The 18906-nt window shown below is 34.7% G+C and overlaps 1 protein-coding gene across 1 annotated transcript in view; it reads right to left on the bottom strand.

Moving 5' to 3' along the window:
- Positions 1 to 412: 412 nt before the first annotated feature.
- LOC131950579 (uncharacterized) overlaps positions 413 to 18906 on the bottom strand; it is a 48863-nt gene continuing 30369 nt past the window's right edge. The window contains exon 4 of the mRNA XM_059312798.1: positions 413 to 2661. Coding sequence (XP_059168781.1) covers positions 1712 to 2661 — 950 coding nt within the window. The 3' untranslated portion in view covers positions 413 to 1711. The remainder of the gene's footprint in view (positions 2662 to 18906) is intronic.

Here is an 18906-nt window from a genome sequence, read left to right as displayed (position 1 = left end):
AAGCAATAACTGTTTTAAATAGGTAAACCGCCGTAGAAATATTAAAGTGTTCTTCTTCTTCTTTCTTCTTCTTCGTTCTTAATTTTTGATTATGGTGGAGGAATTAGACAACAGTCCAATAAGTGTTCTTATTGGGGATTTGTTGAGATCATTAAAATTTGTTCTTACTTTAGCATCATTGGTGTGTATAGATTTTTAATGTGTGGATTGTACTGATTGAATGACACCAACGCGAAAAACTGTCAGTTTTAAATATTTATTTTTAATTTCCTTTCATCAGTCGTATAGAAAACGTATGTTCATAGTATACAACGTATAATTGGTGTTACCATCCAGAAGAGAGTCGCACTAAATGGCCTTTAGTTAACTATACATAGAGAAGTGGGACCTTCTTAGTTCTCACCAAAGCTAGTTTGTGACATACGTTTTTATAAATCGTACAAAAATAATTCATTTTCGTACAATAAAATATTTAAATTAGCGCTAGGTCTATGTATAAAATGGTGTTATATCATGAGTAACAAACAGGGCTATACGGGAATCACCGACGACTCTGCGATCAAAGCGATCTGGGATTGGGGAAAAATAATGAGAAATTGGCATATAACAAACACGTTCTACAAGCTATTAGAAAAAACTCAATAGAATGTGACTAATGCTATTCATGCACAGAATCACGCTAGGGCAGTTTTGCTGTGGTGGAATGGGGGTAGGGTGTGATTGACATGAACACGTTATGTTAACGTATACACTGTGTAGCACAGGCTTAGCGAGTGCGAGGAGGGGTGCAGAACGCACCGGGTAACACCATTTAGAGGGTGACACCAAGGCAAAAAATTGTAAAATGTACAGAAGAAAAATGGTTTTTACCAGTTCTCTTAATAATTAATTAAAGCTAAATAGTCTTTTAAGTACAAAATCGATAATTATTACAAGAGGGTGGGGATGACACCATAAAGTAGATGTGCTAGCTATAGAGATAACAATGCTACATCCAACTGTATTATCAACAGACTATAAACATCGTACAGTGATTAAAGCTTATACATACACATACACACACATATATATATATACGCCACTGCTATGTAGCCTACCATTATCTGTGAAGTTACAGATTTAATGGGCTGGACCTCACTGTATTCGACTGTTGTTCAGTTAAAGCCACCGCTGTATCCAAGTGTAAAGTTATACTCCAGTCTTTTCTGTGACTTGTGGGAAGCTGTATTCGAAAAGATTCAGTAAACTGACGGAAGTCTTTCGGAGGTCAAACTGGTGTGAATCAGGAAATGATGTGTTGAACCTAGCCGTGTAAGTATCTACGAAGATTCGGAAATTTCATTGGTTAAGTCTGATACATCGGGATTTCCAACAGTTGAAAACAAAAATACACCAATGCGAAATAATCAAACCAACATTGAACTGCATATCCCAAACAACCATGCATTGCCACATTCTTAAACACATCCTTCTGAATTTGATAAAGAGCTATTAGATCGATGACAGAACGCCCCACCACGGCCCCTTTACTATTTACACTATAGATCTTTTGCTCTTCTTATAAAAGTCAATATGATCACTGTTTGCACATAGTAATGTGTATCAGTATTATTTATGCATATAATTAAGTAAACCACGAAAATCAAATACAAAAACATAAGTTAAGAAAAGATTTCGAGAAATAAATAAGTGTGAGCACAACATTCATCGATTAGTCATAGTGTGAGCTTTTAAAACTAGTAGCATCAGTTTCAACCCATTCACCAGAATAATTCCCATCAGAGTTAGTCCCACTGTGGGTATGACCGGTTAATTCAGCTTTAGCTGGCGTGTACACATAGGCGCCGCTTGTGCCTGGACAAGTACATGTTGTGTACACATACCTTCTCCAAAAACGACCCCTTTCATGTTTGTGTGTCCATTGCCCTACAGAGACCTGTTGAGGACAGCCATGAGGATGTGAGACTATGATAGTTAGCCTGTCTGTATTTTCAAATAAGGGATACTTTTCACCTTTCATCATTTTGTAATGTAGAGTTCTAAAGCGCCAGTAATTTTTCTCCAATTCATCAAGCAATTCTAGATCACAAGTCGCACATGTAATCACACAGTTATCCTTGACAATGTCCGTCGAAATCGAATCAACGCACAATCCGTCAAGACTGACCCCATGTCTTTTAGTATCATTAAAACTGAAAATACATTCGGTCTGTCTGGCCTCGCTATCATCAAACACCACGTGTCTTGCTGTGAGTACCTCAACTTTCCCCCACACTTTGCTGGGTGTGTCCGAGTGTTGACACCTGCCACATGGACACGCCCTGTCTGTCAACAAATTCTTATCTACATACCACACTCTCCCCGTCCCTGTCCTCAACATATCACTTCCTCGTATGTTGTAGAACGGGTACTGAGAATTAAAACTTGAGTCATATTTTGGTCTCTCTGGACTGGTGTACTTGACCTTTATCATGACCGTTACGCCAGACAAAGCTTTGATTACATCCAACATTAGGTCGTCTTGGTAACGTAAGGGGAGATGATTCAAGTTAAAATCATTAACAGGTATAAAGTTGACATGACCTGGATTCTTCTTACAGCCGGTATAGTGCTTGTGTAAGTCAGCTTCACCTCCATAGCAGATCTCGGCTTCATGATATCCTGAAGAGTTAAATGATAATAGATTATGATTATATGGTCTTCTTGATGGTCTTCCTCATTTACCAGCAACCAACAGAAATGAGACCAAATAGATAGTTTACATTTGGAAAGTTTCTACAGCACATTAGTGCCATAAATAGCTCCAAACAAAATTTAAATTGCATTCTGTTTGATCAATAGTTAAATTAAAGTCTACAGACTAACAAACGTTCATTTTTAAAAAGTCATTAAAAAACTAATACTTTTAGTAGTAAAAGATTATGATTGAATCGTAAAACATACTTTGTATGATAGTTGTCTTACCTGGAATAAAATTTCTTCTTGTATTAAATGTTTCTAGTTGATAGCTCTCAGCATTGTATTTTTTATTAAAAATTGCTAAAAAAATATACAGTTAAGTCTGAATTTACTTCAGTATTTTAAAGTAATTCTATAATATAAAACATTATTACAAGTGTAAAATTAATAATTATATAATAGCTACTTCAGTATTTGTTACCTTTTTTATTTGCATTTCCCATGACCGATATTAAAAAATATAAATTTAAACTTAGATCCCTGTCGCAAGCAAAGCTGCCACTTTAGCAGTGCCAAACTATGTCTGGCCGTAGGTATATGCAGCAGTCTGTGTAATAAAACTATCAAGATAAAACGGGTAAATAGAAAGCATAGGCCGTTACAAACTTGGGGTGTGGGCTGATTTAGATAAGTGCTTCCCAAAATTTTTCAGCCCCCTTTCAATTTAAAATTTTCCCAACGCCTCCTCTCCCTACGGAAATGTACTTAACTATATATATTTAAAATTATATATACAATGCATCATCTTTGTTTTCTATACATATTGTCGCTTGGGTTTAAGAGGACATAACCAATCCACTTAGGCAGTGGCGTAGCGAGATCGGGTGTCACCCGGTGCGGCACTTAATGGTGTCACCCCCCCCCCCCCCAGAGGCGTAGTGACCCTTCCCGGGGACAAACTTTCAAACTTTCGATTTGCACCTCCCCCCTCAAGTTTTTCTCTATATATTTTGCTATTTTTTCCCTGGGTGTCACCCCGCTAAATGGTGTCACCCAGTGCGGTCCGCACCCCCGGCCCCCCCCCCCTCGCCACGCCTTTGCACTTAGGGTCTATTATTAGACAACGAACTGCTGTATGGAGACAATAGCAATTAAAGCTATTTTTAAGGACAGCGAGAGGTTTTACAAAAACTTGCATGCACAATTGAAAGTTTCTGTCTGGGTAGGACGAAAGTTTTTTTTTCTTGAAGCTTTCACCGCCCCCCCCCCTCCCATTTTCCATGACATCTCTACCGTCCTCCTTCCCCTCCCTTGGGGCGATATCATACATTTTGCGAACCGCTGCTCTAGACAGATATCAAAGTGTTTTTTTTTTTAAATTTAGAATTCTGAATCAATAACATTAGGAAGGGGAGGTTAGTTTTATTATAACCATTTGATATGTTTTCGAGGTTTTGTGACTTAAACAATCAAAACAATTACATATAATTTCAAATCTGGGAGAATTATTTCCAAGAAAATGTAAAACACAAGTAATTGAAAAATAGCGCCTACGCAATTATGAATGTACGTAATCGGGAACTCCCTTTAGAGCAAGTGCTATGGCGTCTCTGAGACACACGGTCGATGAGGTAATCTGTTGTAGGTATGCTAGATATAGATTGCATGTAATGCCTAGAAATGCTTTCTCAAGAATGTTAAAGATAAGGCTACATACTGTTTTAGTATGCCACAGATTGCTGGTAGTTTCAAACTGCTAACTTAATGTTTAGGAGTTTATATATATATATATATATATATATATATATATATATATATATATATATATATATATATATATATATATATATATATATAATAAAATACTTCATGTTTAACAACATGTGTACGTTTGGGTTGGATAGTAGATCATACGACTGCTAACCCGAAAGTCTCGAATAAGAATCTCGAGTTGTGTCATTAGAAAATCCTTGAGTCATTGAGTCTACCCAGCTCTGGTTTCACATTAGGGAAAATAAAGTCTTCTGGTGTGCAGTGTTGACCACACTATTCCTTCAAATGCCGAAATCTACTTCACCTTCCCCATGGACTGTCGAAAGGGTACTTTACGTTTACTTTGCTTCAAATTTTAGAAACCACATTGCATCCCTTTTTACAGTGTTTCTTCAAGGTATCTCCTCGGAGGATGGGGGAGGACACCCCGAAAAGAGTCTACCACTCCCCCCCCCCCCCAGAATGAAATGGAAAATGGAATTTATATAGAAAAAATATATTTTTGACAGTGTCCGACTCCCCCCCCCCCACCGAAAATTTCATCTGTCGTCGTCCCTCCCCCCCCCTTCCTTGAGAAAAAAGTCTGAAAGAAACAGTGCCTTTTTACATTCACATCCCAAATAATCTAAACACATCGTTATTAAATCTCAATGTAGAACACATTCATATGTGCAGAAACAGAAACACACGCATACATTTTCGTCCAGGCATCTCACATTATATAAGTATAAGCTTTTATGCAATTTTTTGTAGTTCACTTATCGTTTTAAGACCGTAAAATCGGCTGACTCTAGTACTATGCGGATGAGGTATAAAAACGAGTATGGCTTTATTTAATGTTTACACACTTTAATCGACTTATGGCATATTTTAAAAAAAATTAACAGATTTGGCCTAGGCCTGTAAAAGATAATTGAACAACGGCGTTTGAGAAAATTATATCTAGAATTCTATGTACAAGGAGTGTCTATCTTTAGAAATGATTTTAATTTAAAGGGGCAGAATTTAGAAACGAAAATACTTTTCAATCAATACATTATCATACGAATAGAAATTAAAGGGAAACCACTCTAAATATTATTAAATTGGTCGCTCTTTCATTAATTAGTAAATTACCAGCTTCGGTTGATTGTACCGTCCTAAAACGATTTTATAATGTATTTTACAATTGTAGGCCTAACTTGGTAACTAGGCCTATATGTACATGATGACTCTTAAGTTATAGTTAAAATAGTTATAGACATAGTTAAATAATAATATTACTAATTAGGCCTACTATTAGCTATTATTAATAATTAATTATAGTAGGGCCTATAACTATAAGGGATAATAGGCCTAGATCTAGCTATTATTATTAATTAAGTATAGATCTAGACCTAGCTACACTAGTTAATAGTAGTTAAGTAAAGTGATCAATTTTGTTATGCCTTAGCATCAAACTAGGCAAAACTCACTATCAACTTGAAACTTATAGTAGGCCACAATATAGTATATACAGAGTGTAGCCCATGGCATAAGTTATAATATAACTAAAACACTTCTAGATCTAGATCTAGATTCTATTTGTAGGATAAAGATATAATTTATAAAACTGTTATTGTGGATTCTTGATATTAACATGACAGTACACTTGCATTGTCTACATTATTTAGTAAGTAGGCCTAATACTTAATTAATATATTCAATTATATTCATTAATTAATCTTTTAAAAAAAAATATAGGCCCCAAGGAGCTTTATTTTTTTAATGTCAAAGTATTAGACCTATTTAAGTTAAGGGATAGTGTGCCCAACCAGTAGTAGGACACTAGACTGATAACTGGAAAGTCTCAATTTTGAATCTTGGTTCAAGTCAGTAGATCTTCCCTGAGTTAACCCAGCTCTGATGGGTACCTAACTCACATTAGGGAAAATAAAGGCAGCTGGGTATAGTGTTGCCAAGGTCAAGACTCTTCATCTGTCCAAAGGATCTCTAGTTCTAAAGAGGAATCTTTACTTTTCTATTGGGCCCATTATTGCTTCCATATTTGGGATTCCATGGTCTTATATTAGAGCATAACACTATTAACACAGGAGTCTGGAGCTCAGGTCTGGCTTGAGAATGGTGGATTTCACTGAGCCTGTCCAGTTTGGTGGTTCTACAAATGGAAGGGAAAATAAAAGTAGCTGGGTATTGCACTGACCACATTAACTCTTTAAATACTGAGATCATAGAAACAAATCACTTGCCTGAAAGTGCAACTTAACTTTTTTTTTCAAATCGATTAGCAATATAAACATTCAAAGATAAATGTTTTAAGCATTATCACAACTAAAATAATATCCATTTTGATTATTATGATTTAAGAAACTAGATATGACCCCCCAAAATAAATGGAAAATCATTAAAATAAATTGCAATGGTATGAGCATTTTTTAAAAACCAAGCGTGACTAAAAAATAGAATTAAAATAAAACATATTGGCTCGTCTACGTTATTCATCATTATTCATTATTGATTCCTAGTTTAAAAGACAAAAATTAAGTACAATACAGAAATCTATTTTAGCACCTTATTTATCATACCAATATATAAACTTTCTAAATGTGTCACATTCCTCTAGTTTTAATTAACTCACCATGCATTTTTTCTGTTTGATTATATTCATTAATATAATATAAACAAAATTTGTGTGGAGTAGGTTTTTAAAAAAAAATGTATCCACTGTATAAACATTGCCAAATGTAGCATACCATTGAGTGTCATATAAAGAAATAGTTTTAGGGACTAAATATATTATGGGAAGTGGTTTATTCTCTGTTGACTGTGTTGTATTACAACAAAGTAGTGAATGAAAAGCTGTTAGACAAGATAACTATAAAAAAACTGTTCTTCAAATATAATTAAAATGTTTAGTTTCATTTCTTTTAGTATGGATTGTATTCAATAATTTTAGTCAAAATGCTTACTTATTATTTACATATTTCTTATTAGCTAGACCTTTATCAGTTCATACACATTTTAAAAGTATATTGTCTTAATGTAGTTAAGTTTTAATAATATTTAATAATAATTAGTTGTACATTTTATTATCCCTCCAACGTATCCTCAGGATAAAGTGGGACGACAAAGTCCCGAACAAGGAAATATGGCGAAGGACAGGATTTAACGACATTGTCTCAGAAGTTCGAATGAGGAGATGGAGATAGCTGGGCCATGTCCTACGCATGAGCAAAAGAAGACTCCATGGCGCTGAAGTGGAATCCGCCTGGAAAGCGAAAGAGAGGAAGACCACTGGGAACATGGAGGAGAGAGATGGAAGAAGAAGTGCAGGCTAACTAAAGAATTAAAGAGGCTCGCCCAAGACAGAGTGGAATGGCTGAGATTTGTTGTTGCCCTATAGGCCTACTCCACAGGGAGTGATGAGGATTAGGTAAGTAAGTAAGTAAGTACATTTTATTAGAGTTGGTCAAGCTATTAATCTATTCACAAGTAAAATACCCTGACCTTTATGTAACTTGGGTTAGTTAAGTTGGTAGACGCAGTAAAGGGGACGGGATACTAGAGCTTAAAAGTCAAGACAGGGACGGGATACTAGAGCTTAAAAGTCAAGACAGGGACGGGATACTAGAGCTTAAAAGTCAAGAGAACTACCTCAGTTATGCAGGAGTTTATGCTATTTTTGTGTGTATGACTGACTGGGCTGAGTGACTGATATATTGTAGTTGTAATAGGCTGATGTATGTTTTTATTTCTTAATTATCATTAAAGTGCTTAGACTAATATCATCCATTATTTTGTAGATATAATCATATTAAAGGTATTTGACTGATTTTGTGTTTGTGATACCTTCGACAAATCTAGTATGCTTTCAACATCATTTCATATTACTATCTCTATTATTTTGATGTGAACACAAATTGTACTCTACAAAATATCAAATGCATCATTATTATGGACCGACATACTTAAAATTCTATATTAAAAAATATGTATGTGTGTGTATATATATATATATATATATATATATATGTATATATATATATATATATATATATATATATATATATATATATATATATATATATATATATATATATATATATATATATGTTGTTAATATATATATATATATATATATATATATATATATATATATATATATATATATATATATATATATATATATATATATATATAGTCCTTAAATTGTGAATACCGAAACATACAATACTGATCACTAAATAATAATTGATTTTACATGCTAGAATCTATATGGCTGAACCTATAGTAAAGGTTTAAAAAAATTAAAAACTTATGCCACCATTTTTTTTTCAAACAAGGAATGTACAGAACCAACAGAATATATCAATGTACATACACTTTACTACACTCACATACCCAGTCTGACAGACATTGTACAACCTCATAATAGGTCCATACATAATTAAAATGTGCGCTCCAGTTTACACTGGGAGCCGGACGTTTTCACGATTGGCACTCAAAGTTAATTAATTAATAATTAAAAAGTTTTTAAAAATGTGTCCTTGATAGCCACCCTCAGGTGTAGTTAGACCATTTATCCAGCAGTACCCATGACACCCTGTGCAGGACGTACAATCGGCGAACCTCAGGTTTTAAGTTAGCCGAGGTGGACATCGAGGCGCTCAACTGCACACTGCGATATTTTTAAAATGACGCAAGAAACAGTTGCTAGTTAATGCAGGAATCCATATTGGACAAAGGGAAATAATCATAGTTATATTTGTATTAACAACATCTGAGCCTGGTAACATCCCTCCATTTTCGATTTTATTAATCATTTGTTGAGGAAGGAGTGGGGGTCAGAGTTTCTTACCGCCCCCCCCCCCCCCCGAACGAAATGAAATTTATATAATTTATATAGAAAATATATACTTTTAACAGTGTCCGCCCCCCCCCCCCGAAGAAAGTTTACCGCCCCCCCCCCCCGAAGATTTCAAGTGCCCCCCCCCCCCCCCCCGGAGAAAAAAGTTTGGAAGAAACACTGGTGGGGGTCGATGATATTTGGGCCCTAGGGATTTGATTTTAAAGGATCATATGGCATAAACCTTCACTGAAAAAATTCAAAAGCCTCCGAAAGATTCATGATAGTTGATTCCAGGCTGATATAAAATTCTATATAACTAATGTTAGCAATGTTAAATCTCGTTTTTTTTTTTTTTAAATAATTACTATTCGAGTAAACGTATATTAAGTTTTAAAACATGTTAAGTCTTAAGAAATAAAATTAAACTATTAGATTTCTTCGGTAGGGGGTCGTCCATAAATGACGTCACACTCGTAGGGGAATTGGGGGGGGGGGGGGTACGTAATTTTGTGACGGTGTGTGATGAGGGGGAGGGGGGGGTTCAGATGGTGCGACGTCACACTTCACACTTTTGCATTATAAAAAGCGATGTTAAAAACGAATTTAGACGTTATTTCGCGTTTTAGAAAAATCGTCAAAAAAGCGTGTAAAATTATTATCAAGGAAATGTCTGAATTATTTATATTAAGGAAAAATTTAAGCCTAAAAAAAAACTCCGGAAATTTAAATTTTACATAACCGGGAATTTCCGCTTAGACAGCTCAGCCTTAGGTCGGAATACACGTTGTTTACATTGCTTTTATTGTAAGTATGCTCCAATTAGATTGGGGTTATTTTAAAAAGGTAAAGATAAGGCTAATGTAAAAAAACAATACTTTACAACAAAAAAATGATCGCTGACCGTGTCTACTCTAGCTGCTAACTTGATGTTAAGCCGTTCTAGATATTTTCAAGCTAAAATCCATCAGAATACATGAAACAAATGTCAAATACGACAAATAGTCACTAAATCTAAATAGTAAATAGTAAATCACTAAATAGATCTAGTTTCAAATGGATCTGTAAAAATCTTTGTCACAACAATCTTTTAAATGCACTGAAAGTTTTTAAAAATTCATCATGCATTTTCTTTAGCTGTAATGGATAATGGTGATCTTTTAAAAATGACTAGACAGTTCTACTACTAATCAACCAAAATAATTACAATTCTCATAAATAATGATGGTCTTTATCAGTTTTGACCAAACTAAATCAAGTACTTCACACTTCTAACTAACGAAAACGAATATTTAAAAAAAAAAACCGCTCTCTCTCGAGATTCTTGCGTACAAATTTGACACAAGCTACTCAATTTATTTCTCCCCTCCCTCTCCACCCCCTGACCATTCACTCTTGTCTGGTAACAAATGATGTCGTAACATTCAAATCAGTCTTATGAGTCTCCTAGCAGTTTTTTTTTTTGGGTATCTTTGACTGTGTAGTAATTTACAAATGCAGCGAAAAATGCAGATTTTATATACAATCGTTACCCCTTTTGGCTAGGGTCTCTGCCCTGAGCTGCTGCCCCGTTCGTCCTACTTTGCTACTTCTTAGACAAGTGATTGATTTATTTTTAGATCCAACGCAATCTGGAATTCCAAGTTGAAATTGTCTTAAAAAACCTTGAACCAGTTTGTAAGTCCCTAAGTAAGCAAATAAATTTAGTTTTATTTAATTTATGTTCTTGAAGATATTTTAGCTAACCATTAATTAATACTGCTCTAGTTACACTTTTTGTCAAAATAACAATCGAAATTCTCAAGTAAATGCTCTATTTGTGTAAGGGAAGTACCGAGAGATGATGGTGATCTTATTCTCTCCGGGCATCTTCGTTTGGACAAGGTGGTTTACCAAACCTGAGCAGACACATAAACAAAACCAATATTAAACTCATAATAAAACTTGTTAACCCACAGTGAAATACATTTAATGGCATATACCAGACGATTCAATTATTTACAGGATTACAATATCAGAACGTATAATCATTTTCTATCATCACTCTACACACTTTCAGTACCGGTACCTACTAACTACCCAGTACCGATACTTACTAACTACCCAGTTCCCGTACTTACAAACTACCCAGTACCTGTACTTACTAACTACCCAGTGCCGGTACTTATTAACTACCCGGTAAACTACCCAATACCTGTATTTACTAACTACCCAGTAGCGGTACTTACTAACTACCCAGTAGCGGTACTTACTAACTACCCAGTAGCGGTACTTACTAACTACCCGGTACTTAGTAACTACCCAGTAGCGGTACTTACTAACTACCCGGTACTTAGTAACTACCCAGTAGCGGTACTTAGTAACTACCCAGTAGCGGTACTTACTAACTACCCAGTAGCGGTACTTACTAACTACCCAGTAGCGGTACTTACTAACTACCCAGTAGCGGTACTTACTAACTACCCAGTAGCGGTACTTACTAACTACCCAGTACCGGTACTTACTAACTACCCAGTACCGGTACTTACTAACTACCCAGTACCGGTACTTACTAACTACCCAGTAGCGGTACTTACTAACTACCCAGTAGCGGTACTTACTAACTACCCATTAGCGGTACTTACTAACTACCCAGTAGCGGTACTTACTAACTACCCAGTAGCGATACTTACTAACTACCCAGTAGCGGTACTTACTAACTACCCAGTACCGGTACTTACTAACTACCCAGTACCGGTACTTACTAACTACCCGGTACTTAGTAACTACCCAGTAGCGGTACTTACTAACTACCCAGTAGCGGTACTTACTAACTACCCAGTAGCGGTACTTACTAACTACCCAGTATCGGTACTTACTAACTACCCGGTACTTAGTAACTACCCAGTAGCGGTACTTACTAACTACCCAGTAGCGGTACTTACTAACTACCCGGTACTTAGTAACTACCCAGTAGCGGTACTTACTAACTACCCGGTACATAGTAACTACCCAGTAGCGGTACTTACTAACTACCCAGTATCGGTAAACTACCCAGTGCCGGTACTTGCTTACTACCCAGTACCGGTACTTTCTAACTACCGAGAACCGGTATTTACTCACTACCCAGTACCGGTACTTACTAACTACACAGTATGGGTACTTACTAACTACCCAGTACCGGTACTTACTAACTACCCAGTAGCGATACTTACTAACTACCCAGTGCCGGTACTTACTAACTACTAGCACAAAGACCTAGACTATATGGACTAGATGACACATTTATACATGATTGTTACGGCTGCTGTGAGAGTGTCGTGTTTGACCTGACACGATCTAAAACCATTTAAAGAATACCACTACCATGAGAATTCACTACACAACGATAGATGTATGGATATATAGGAATATGGATATATATATATATATATATATATATATATATATATATATATATATATATATATATATATATATATATATAGATATAGATATAGGCTACACTTATCGATACAACGAGCAATCATATATTTTTACTAATTTAGCATATGTTTGTACATTTTTCACAACACAATCTAGATTGTATTGTAATATTAATTTACAAACTTTTCCCTTCAGAATAAGACACCAATATTAGCATTGCAAAGTGAAACGTGTTGAGGGTGCATGGAGCGGGTTAGGAAATCAATTTTTTTTACGGGTGTTAAGGGTGACTTAATGTAGGACCCCTTTGTGTAGAACGTCGACCATGCTTCGTGTGTTTTTTTTTTTTACCTAACTCTATTTGTACACACATTATTGATAGTTTGGTAAAATAGCAATGTAAACATACATTATTTTTTTCAATGCCAAACGTAGGGAAACAAGAATGGAATGATGTGGATTCCGGGATCGAATCCATGCTAGCTGTAGCCTACTCTGCATGTTTAGTGACATTGGTAAGGAAATAATATTGTATTAACAATGATTGCATCCAACACCCCCCCCCCCCCCCCCACCTTCATGTTAGGCTGGTACTGTGCTAATTTTATTAGCACCTAATTTTAAAATGTATGGAAATCTCAGAAGAGATATTTAATTTGTTTATTTCGTGTACACAATTCAGCTGTTTACGACTTTGCAGTTATAAGAAACAGCATCCATTTTGTCAAAACGTTTTAATTTAAAGTCTTATTTGTTAATAGTTATAGTTTTAACGATTGAAATAACTAACTAATTTGTAATTGTGAACAATTCTTAGTGTAGAATTGAATGCATTTGTTTTTAAAAATTACCAATACTTCTGACATTTTTATGACACTAAATGCTTAAAAAAGTAGCTAAATAAATGACCAACAATGTCACCAGCTAAAGTTTGTAATAAACGCTTTACAAATACCACTCCACAATGTAATAAACCATCAAATTTTATTCCTAATGTTTAGTTTATTTTGTATTGTAAGGCCAATACGTTTCAAGATGACTAAAATATATTATTTTCCCCAGGAGTTTTGTCTTTCTTTAAAACGATGGGGAACTCACTTAGGAAAAACAGAAAGTGTGTACTTGCGGGTAAATACGTTTACAATTAGAGAAGTTAAGTAGTTTTATAATGCACATGAGACATTTTGAAAAAAAAAACTTTGTTTGGCCAATTAAAATGGAAGTATTCGAAAGTGTTTTTTTTTCACAATACAGATTGTTCTGTAGTTATGACGTATGCTAACACGACACGATACACATTAGCTGATAACCCAGTGGCGTAGCGAGGTCGGGTGTCACCCGGTGCGGCACTTAATGGTGTCACCCCCAGAGGCGTAGCGACCCTTCCCGGGGACAAACTTTCAATTTTAGATTTGCACACTATTTAACACTCGAATTAATCACTTAAGTGGAACTATCATTTTTCTCTATATATTTTGCTATTTTTTGCCTTGGTGTCACCCCCCCCCCCCTAAATGGTGTCACCCGGTGCGGTCCGCACCCCCGCCCGCACCCCCCTCGCTACGCCATAATTTAAAGCCAAATATGCTTGGTCGTTTAATGAAGATATATTTGGCATGTTCACTCTCAGCATTTAAAATGTCTAAAAGTTTGACAATAATCTAAATAGAAAGCTGAAAAGAAACCAGATAACTAGAGAATTGAATGATTTAAGTAATATTATACGCATACTTCTGCGGTCTTTGAGTATGGGATTTATGCATTTTATTCTCACTCTAATAAAAGTTTGTAAAATGATCATGGGTTAGACTACCCTCGATAGAGAGGCAAACAAAATGGGAGTGATTGGTGGTTGGGGGGGGGGGTAAATAAATTAGATATTTATTACCATTAGTTTTTGTTTTCTAATATGTAGTTATCGCATAATTTCATATTAATCAAATCTCATAGGAAATCATGAGTGTGTTGTCAGCTATGGAGGTGAAGCTGACCTACGCAAGCATTGTGTTGGCTGTGAGAAGAATCCAGGTCATGTCAACTTTATACCTGTTAATGATTTTAACTTGGATCATCTCCCCTCACGTTACCGTAACGTCAATATGTTGGAGCTAATCAAAGCTTTGTCTGCCCTAACGGTCATGATAAAGGTCAAGTACACCAGTCTAGATAGACCAGAGTCTGTTCCATGCTTCAGTGGTCAGTATCCATTTTATGAAACCAGAGGAAGTGAGGTAATGAGGGCAGGGACGGGGAGGGTGTATGATGTAAAATGGAATACTGAGAGTGAAATCAGTGGCACTTGTCCATGTGGCAAGTGTCAACATTCAGCCACACCCAGCGAAGTGTGGGGGGAGATCTATATCTTGACAGCCACACATGTGGTGTTTGATGACAGTGAGGTGAGACAGACCAGGTGTGTTGTAGGTTTTGATGACGAGAAAACACCTGGGGTTGACCTGTTTCCCTGGAAGATAAGGTGGGCAGACGTGAAAGGAGACAGGTGTGATTTCACGTGCGTGTCATGTGACTTGGAGCTGGTTCATAAACTGAATATGATGTGTCGGAGCTTTGAACGTCTAAGGGAAAAAGTTAGCACGAAATACGGGAATTACTTTGATGTGTACAAGTTGGCCGTTATAGTGTCACATCCTCATGGCTGTCCTAAACATATTACTGTTGGAAAGTGGACACAGAAACGTGGGAGAAGAGACGACAATTACTTTTCAGTTGACTACACTACGTACACGTACACAACATGTACGTGCCCGGGAAGTAGCGGGGCCAGTGTGTACATGCTGGGAAATGAAGCGTTGGGTGGTTACCACCCACACTGTGGTTCTGACACTGAAGGGAATTATTGTGGAGAAGCTTACATAGGAATATAACCTTCAACTTCCAAGTTTGATTGCCGTTTTAAATGAAAATGATTTGTGACATTAAAAAAATGTTTAATATTTATACCGAAGCTATATATATATTAACTGGAGAATTTTAAATGGGTCCAAGCACTTAGACTGTTCTATAATGCCACTGCTCCACTACATAAGTCTCGCTGTTACCCATAAAACTAAACAAAATATGTCACATATTGTTTATATGGTCTAACGTTTTCTAATAAAGTGTGTACTGTCTGATAAATAGGAAAAAAATGCAGAGTAAATATTTTGAACTCTATTGTATCATCGTTGTGGTAATTTATGTCGTTTGGAGAAATGACTTAATATTTAAATAATGAAAATTTACATTTTTTTCTAAACTATCATTGTAGTAATATTAAGGAAAGTCGTGGTATGTCCCATACAAAGGGACGCCTGGCGATGTGGTCAGATTAAGAGAAAGGGTTGCAAATTTCATTAAAAAACATTGTTTTGTCCGGTTCGATAAATAATTGTTTACTATATCATTTTGTCTGCTGGTGATAAAATATTGCACTGTTTTCTCTGAGAGTAGTATTTTGTTCAAGTATAGTTTTCTTTTGGATATTTAAGTTCAAGGGCAGACTTGTTTGTACTTATGAGGTTTTATTGTAAGCATTTTCTAGCGCTTCTTAGTATTTAGTTTTGTATGTTTATAGGATGTTCTTATTCTTTGTTCTTAACTGTAATGTTGGGCGGTATGTCCTTCCTCCACATGTCAACATGTCATGCGCAATATGGTCAGTTGACTACGATTTCTATTCTTTCTGGATTTGTTTCCATAACTTTTGTCCAACCAAGAGCAAACTACAAAGCAATAGTTGTTTGATTTTGGAGTTTAAACTCGTAGATAGCTCTCTGTCCCCAGCTATTGAGCCTTATCTACTCGACGTCCTAACTCGGCACTTATCAGTGTCGGCAGCCTTGAGCTTTACCGGCCCAAACTTTCCACCACTAAGATGTTCAATGTATCAGTATTTATTTTCTGGTGTAGTATACTACGACGACCGCCAAAATACCGACAGCCAAAATGTTGACAAGTTTTATCTCATAACAAAAGCAATATAAACAAGTACGAATTTATCAAATATGTATACATTTGTAAAATTATTGCACTCTTTGTATAGTTTGCAACTTAACATTGCTATTTGAACATTTGTTTTGCCAAAATGTTTGTGTTTTATTTGTAGAGTTTGGTAAGTATTCATAGATCTAATTTTCTATGATAAAATATATAAAAATATTCCTTTCTTATACTTCCAATCTATTCCGTATCGTTCCTGATACAATTTATTTTTATTTTAATAAAAATTCAATCTATAATATATAATGATCAGTTAAAAATGCACTTACTCTACAAAGGTAGTAATGTATATATACATTTTTAAAGCCCATCCATTTTGGGTGACAATTTTATATTGTATTTAAATCTATTTCCCTTAACAGGCTGAAATAGATTTGTACTCCTAATGGATTATTCTAAGTATTATTATTATATTGATTCAATGGATTAATTTGAAACTTTTTAAATTGTGTAACTGCAATTTAAAAAAAATATATTTTTATGTATTTATGATACATACATTTTTAATGGCAATAGTCACAATCCATTCTTGTTTTTTGTCTTCTTAAAATGTTATCAAAACGTTTCCGCATGAATAACTGTAATTTAAAGATAATTTAATATAGAAATCATAATAAAATACACCCCAGTTATTAAAAAGCACACTCTAGTTATGAGAAACATGCTCTACAGCTTTTCAACTCAAGGGCAATTGCTTATTGGGAGACAAAAATTTCAGATTTTTAAGTCGTATTACAGGCAGTAAAGGTTTTTTTATGCTTTATAACATGAATGACTACTTACAGAGTTAGCTTTTGTTTTAGTGACTAGGTCCGTTTTATTATAGGTTTAGTGATAGTTCATTAGGTTATGCACTACTTTAATTAAGGGATCTTTTAAATGCGTGTGTGGATTTAGCGATTATGTAGATTAAAATCGGAGATTGCATTTTCTAATTATTTAGATGATAAGAGTTAGTTTTATTGTTAGCTTTACAAGAATCTGTTGAATAGTTTCCTTAGAAGTTTAGTTTTTTGCTTCTTCTTATCTTTCTCATTGCAGTTTTCTGTAACGTTTTTGTTCAAATTGTAGTATATTGATTCTGTTCTCGGTTATGGTGTAGTATTTTTATGTTTCGGGTAAGTTTTACTGGTAGTTTTATCAGAAGATGAATAGTTTTGTTTGCTTTAGATCCATAATTCTTTATTTTAATTCATTTTTGTTGTTGTATGTGACGTATTTCTTTCATCGTTTAATTTCGCGTGTTTTATTTTCTTTCGTTTTTCGCATTTCTAGTAGAATTGTGTTTATTGTTTCATATCACTGATTTTGTTAAATCGAAGTGCAAATAACAGCAATACTAGGACAAATAATCATTATAATCATAATCTTTACAAAGCATTAATGATTTGCATTCAAAAATATATATTTTTGTTTAAATTGCATTTAATTCATATTTTGTTTTCTCAATCTGCGCCAAGTTTGTTCAATTTGAATATTTCATCGTTTAAAGATTGTCAATTGTAATTAAACTAAATTTGGGTTTTCTTTTCAAATAAAATGATAGACAAAATTGAAGCTAAATTTTTATGTGGCTACAGAAATCGTTTGTGACAAATGCAATGAAAGTCGCCTGAAATTTCTAGCATAAATTTATTTTTTTCATCATAGCAAAGCAAATGTATGACAGTATTTGTAAACACGAATCGAATCGAGCCAACTGCTCTTCCCCAAATGGTATATTGTTCAATTAATTATTTGTTTTGAATTAAAAAATTATTTTATTCGAATAAACTTTGTTTTTTTTCCGATAACTGTTTGTATCCTTCATTTTGTTTCAAATTTACAATGTCAAAAAACCATCAAATTTACAATGTCAAAAAACCATCAAATTTACATTGTCAAAAAACCATCTAATTTATTTTAAAAGTATATGTAGTTAAAATAAAAATTAGGCACTCTCAGTACTCTATACATTGGTTTTTTTAAAACACATTTTCTGACTGTGTTAATATCTACCGTATGACTCTTTGGTTTTAAATAATACATCAAAGATGAAATTCGTTAGCCTTTTTCAATTATGTCTTGCGCCAAATAGAGATTGTAAGAAAGTTGATAACAATGAATCCTATTGTCAAAATAGCTTGAAAAATATCATTATAAAATAATACTGAGCTACAGCATTAAAAATTGAATATAGAAAACTATCATTACAGCTAGTATTCAAATATAAACAAAAATGTAAA

This window comes from Physella acuta, unplaced genomic scaffold (genome assembly GCF_028476545.2).
Source record: "Physella acuta isolate Inbredline_101_S28 unplaced genomic scaffold, ASM2847654v3 ptg000773l, whole genome shotgun sequence".
NCBI classification, from domain to species: Eukaryota; Metazoa; Mollusca; class Gastropoda; family Physidae; genus Physella; species Physella acuta.
The sequence above is the reverse complement of the archived record's forward strand: the minus strand, read 5'-3'. Positions and strand labels throughout refer to the sequence as shown.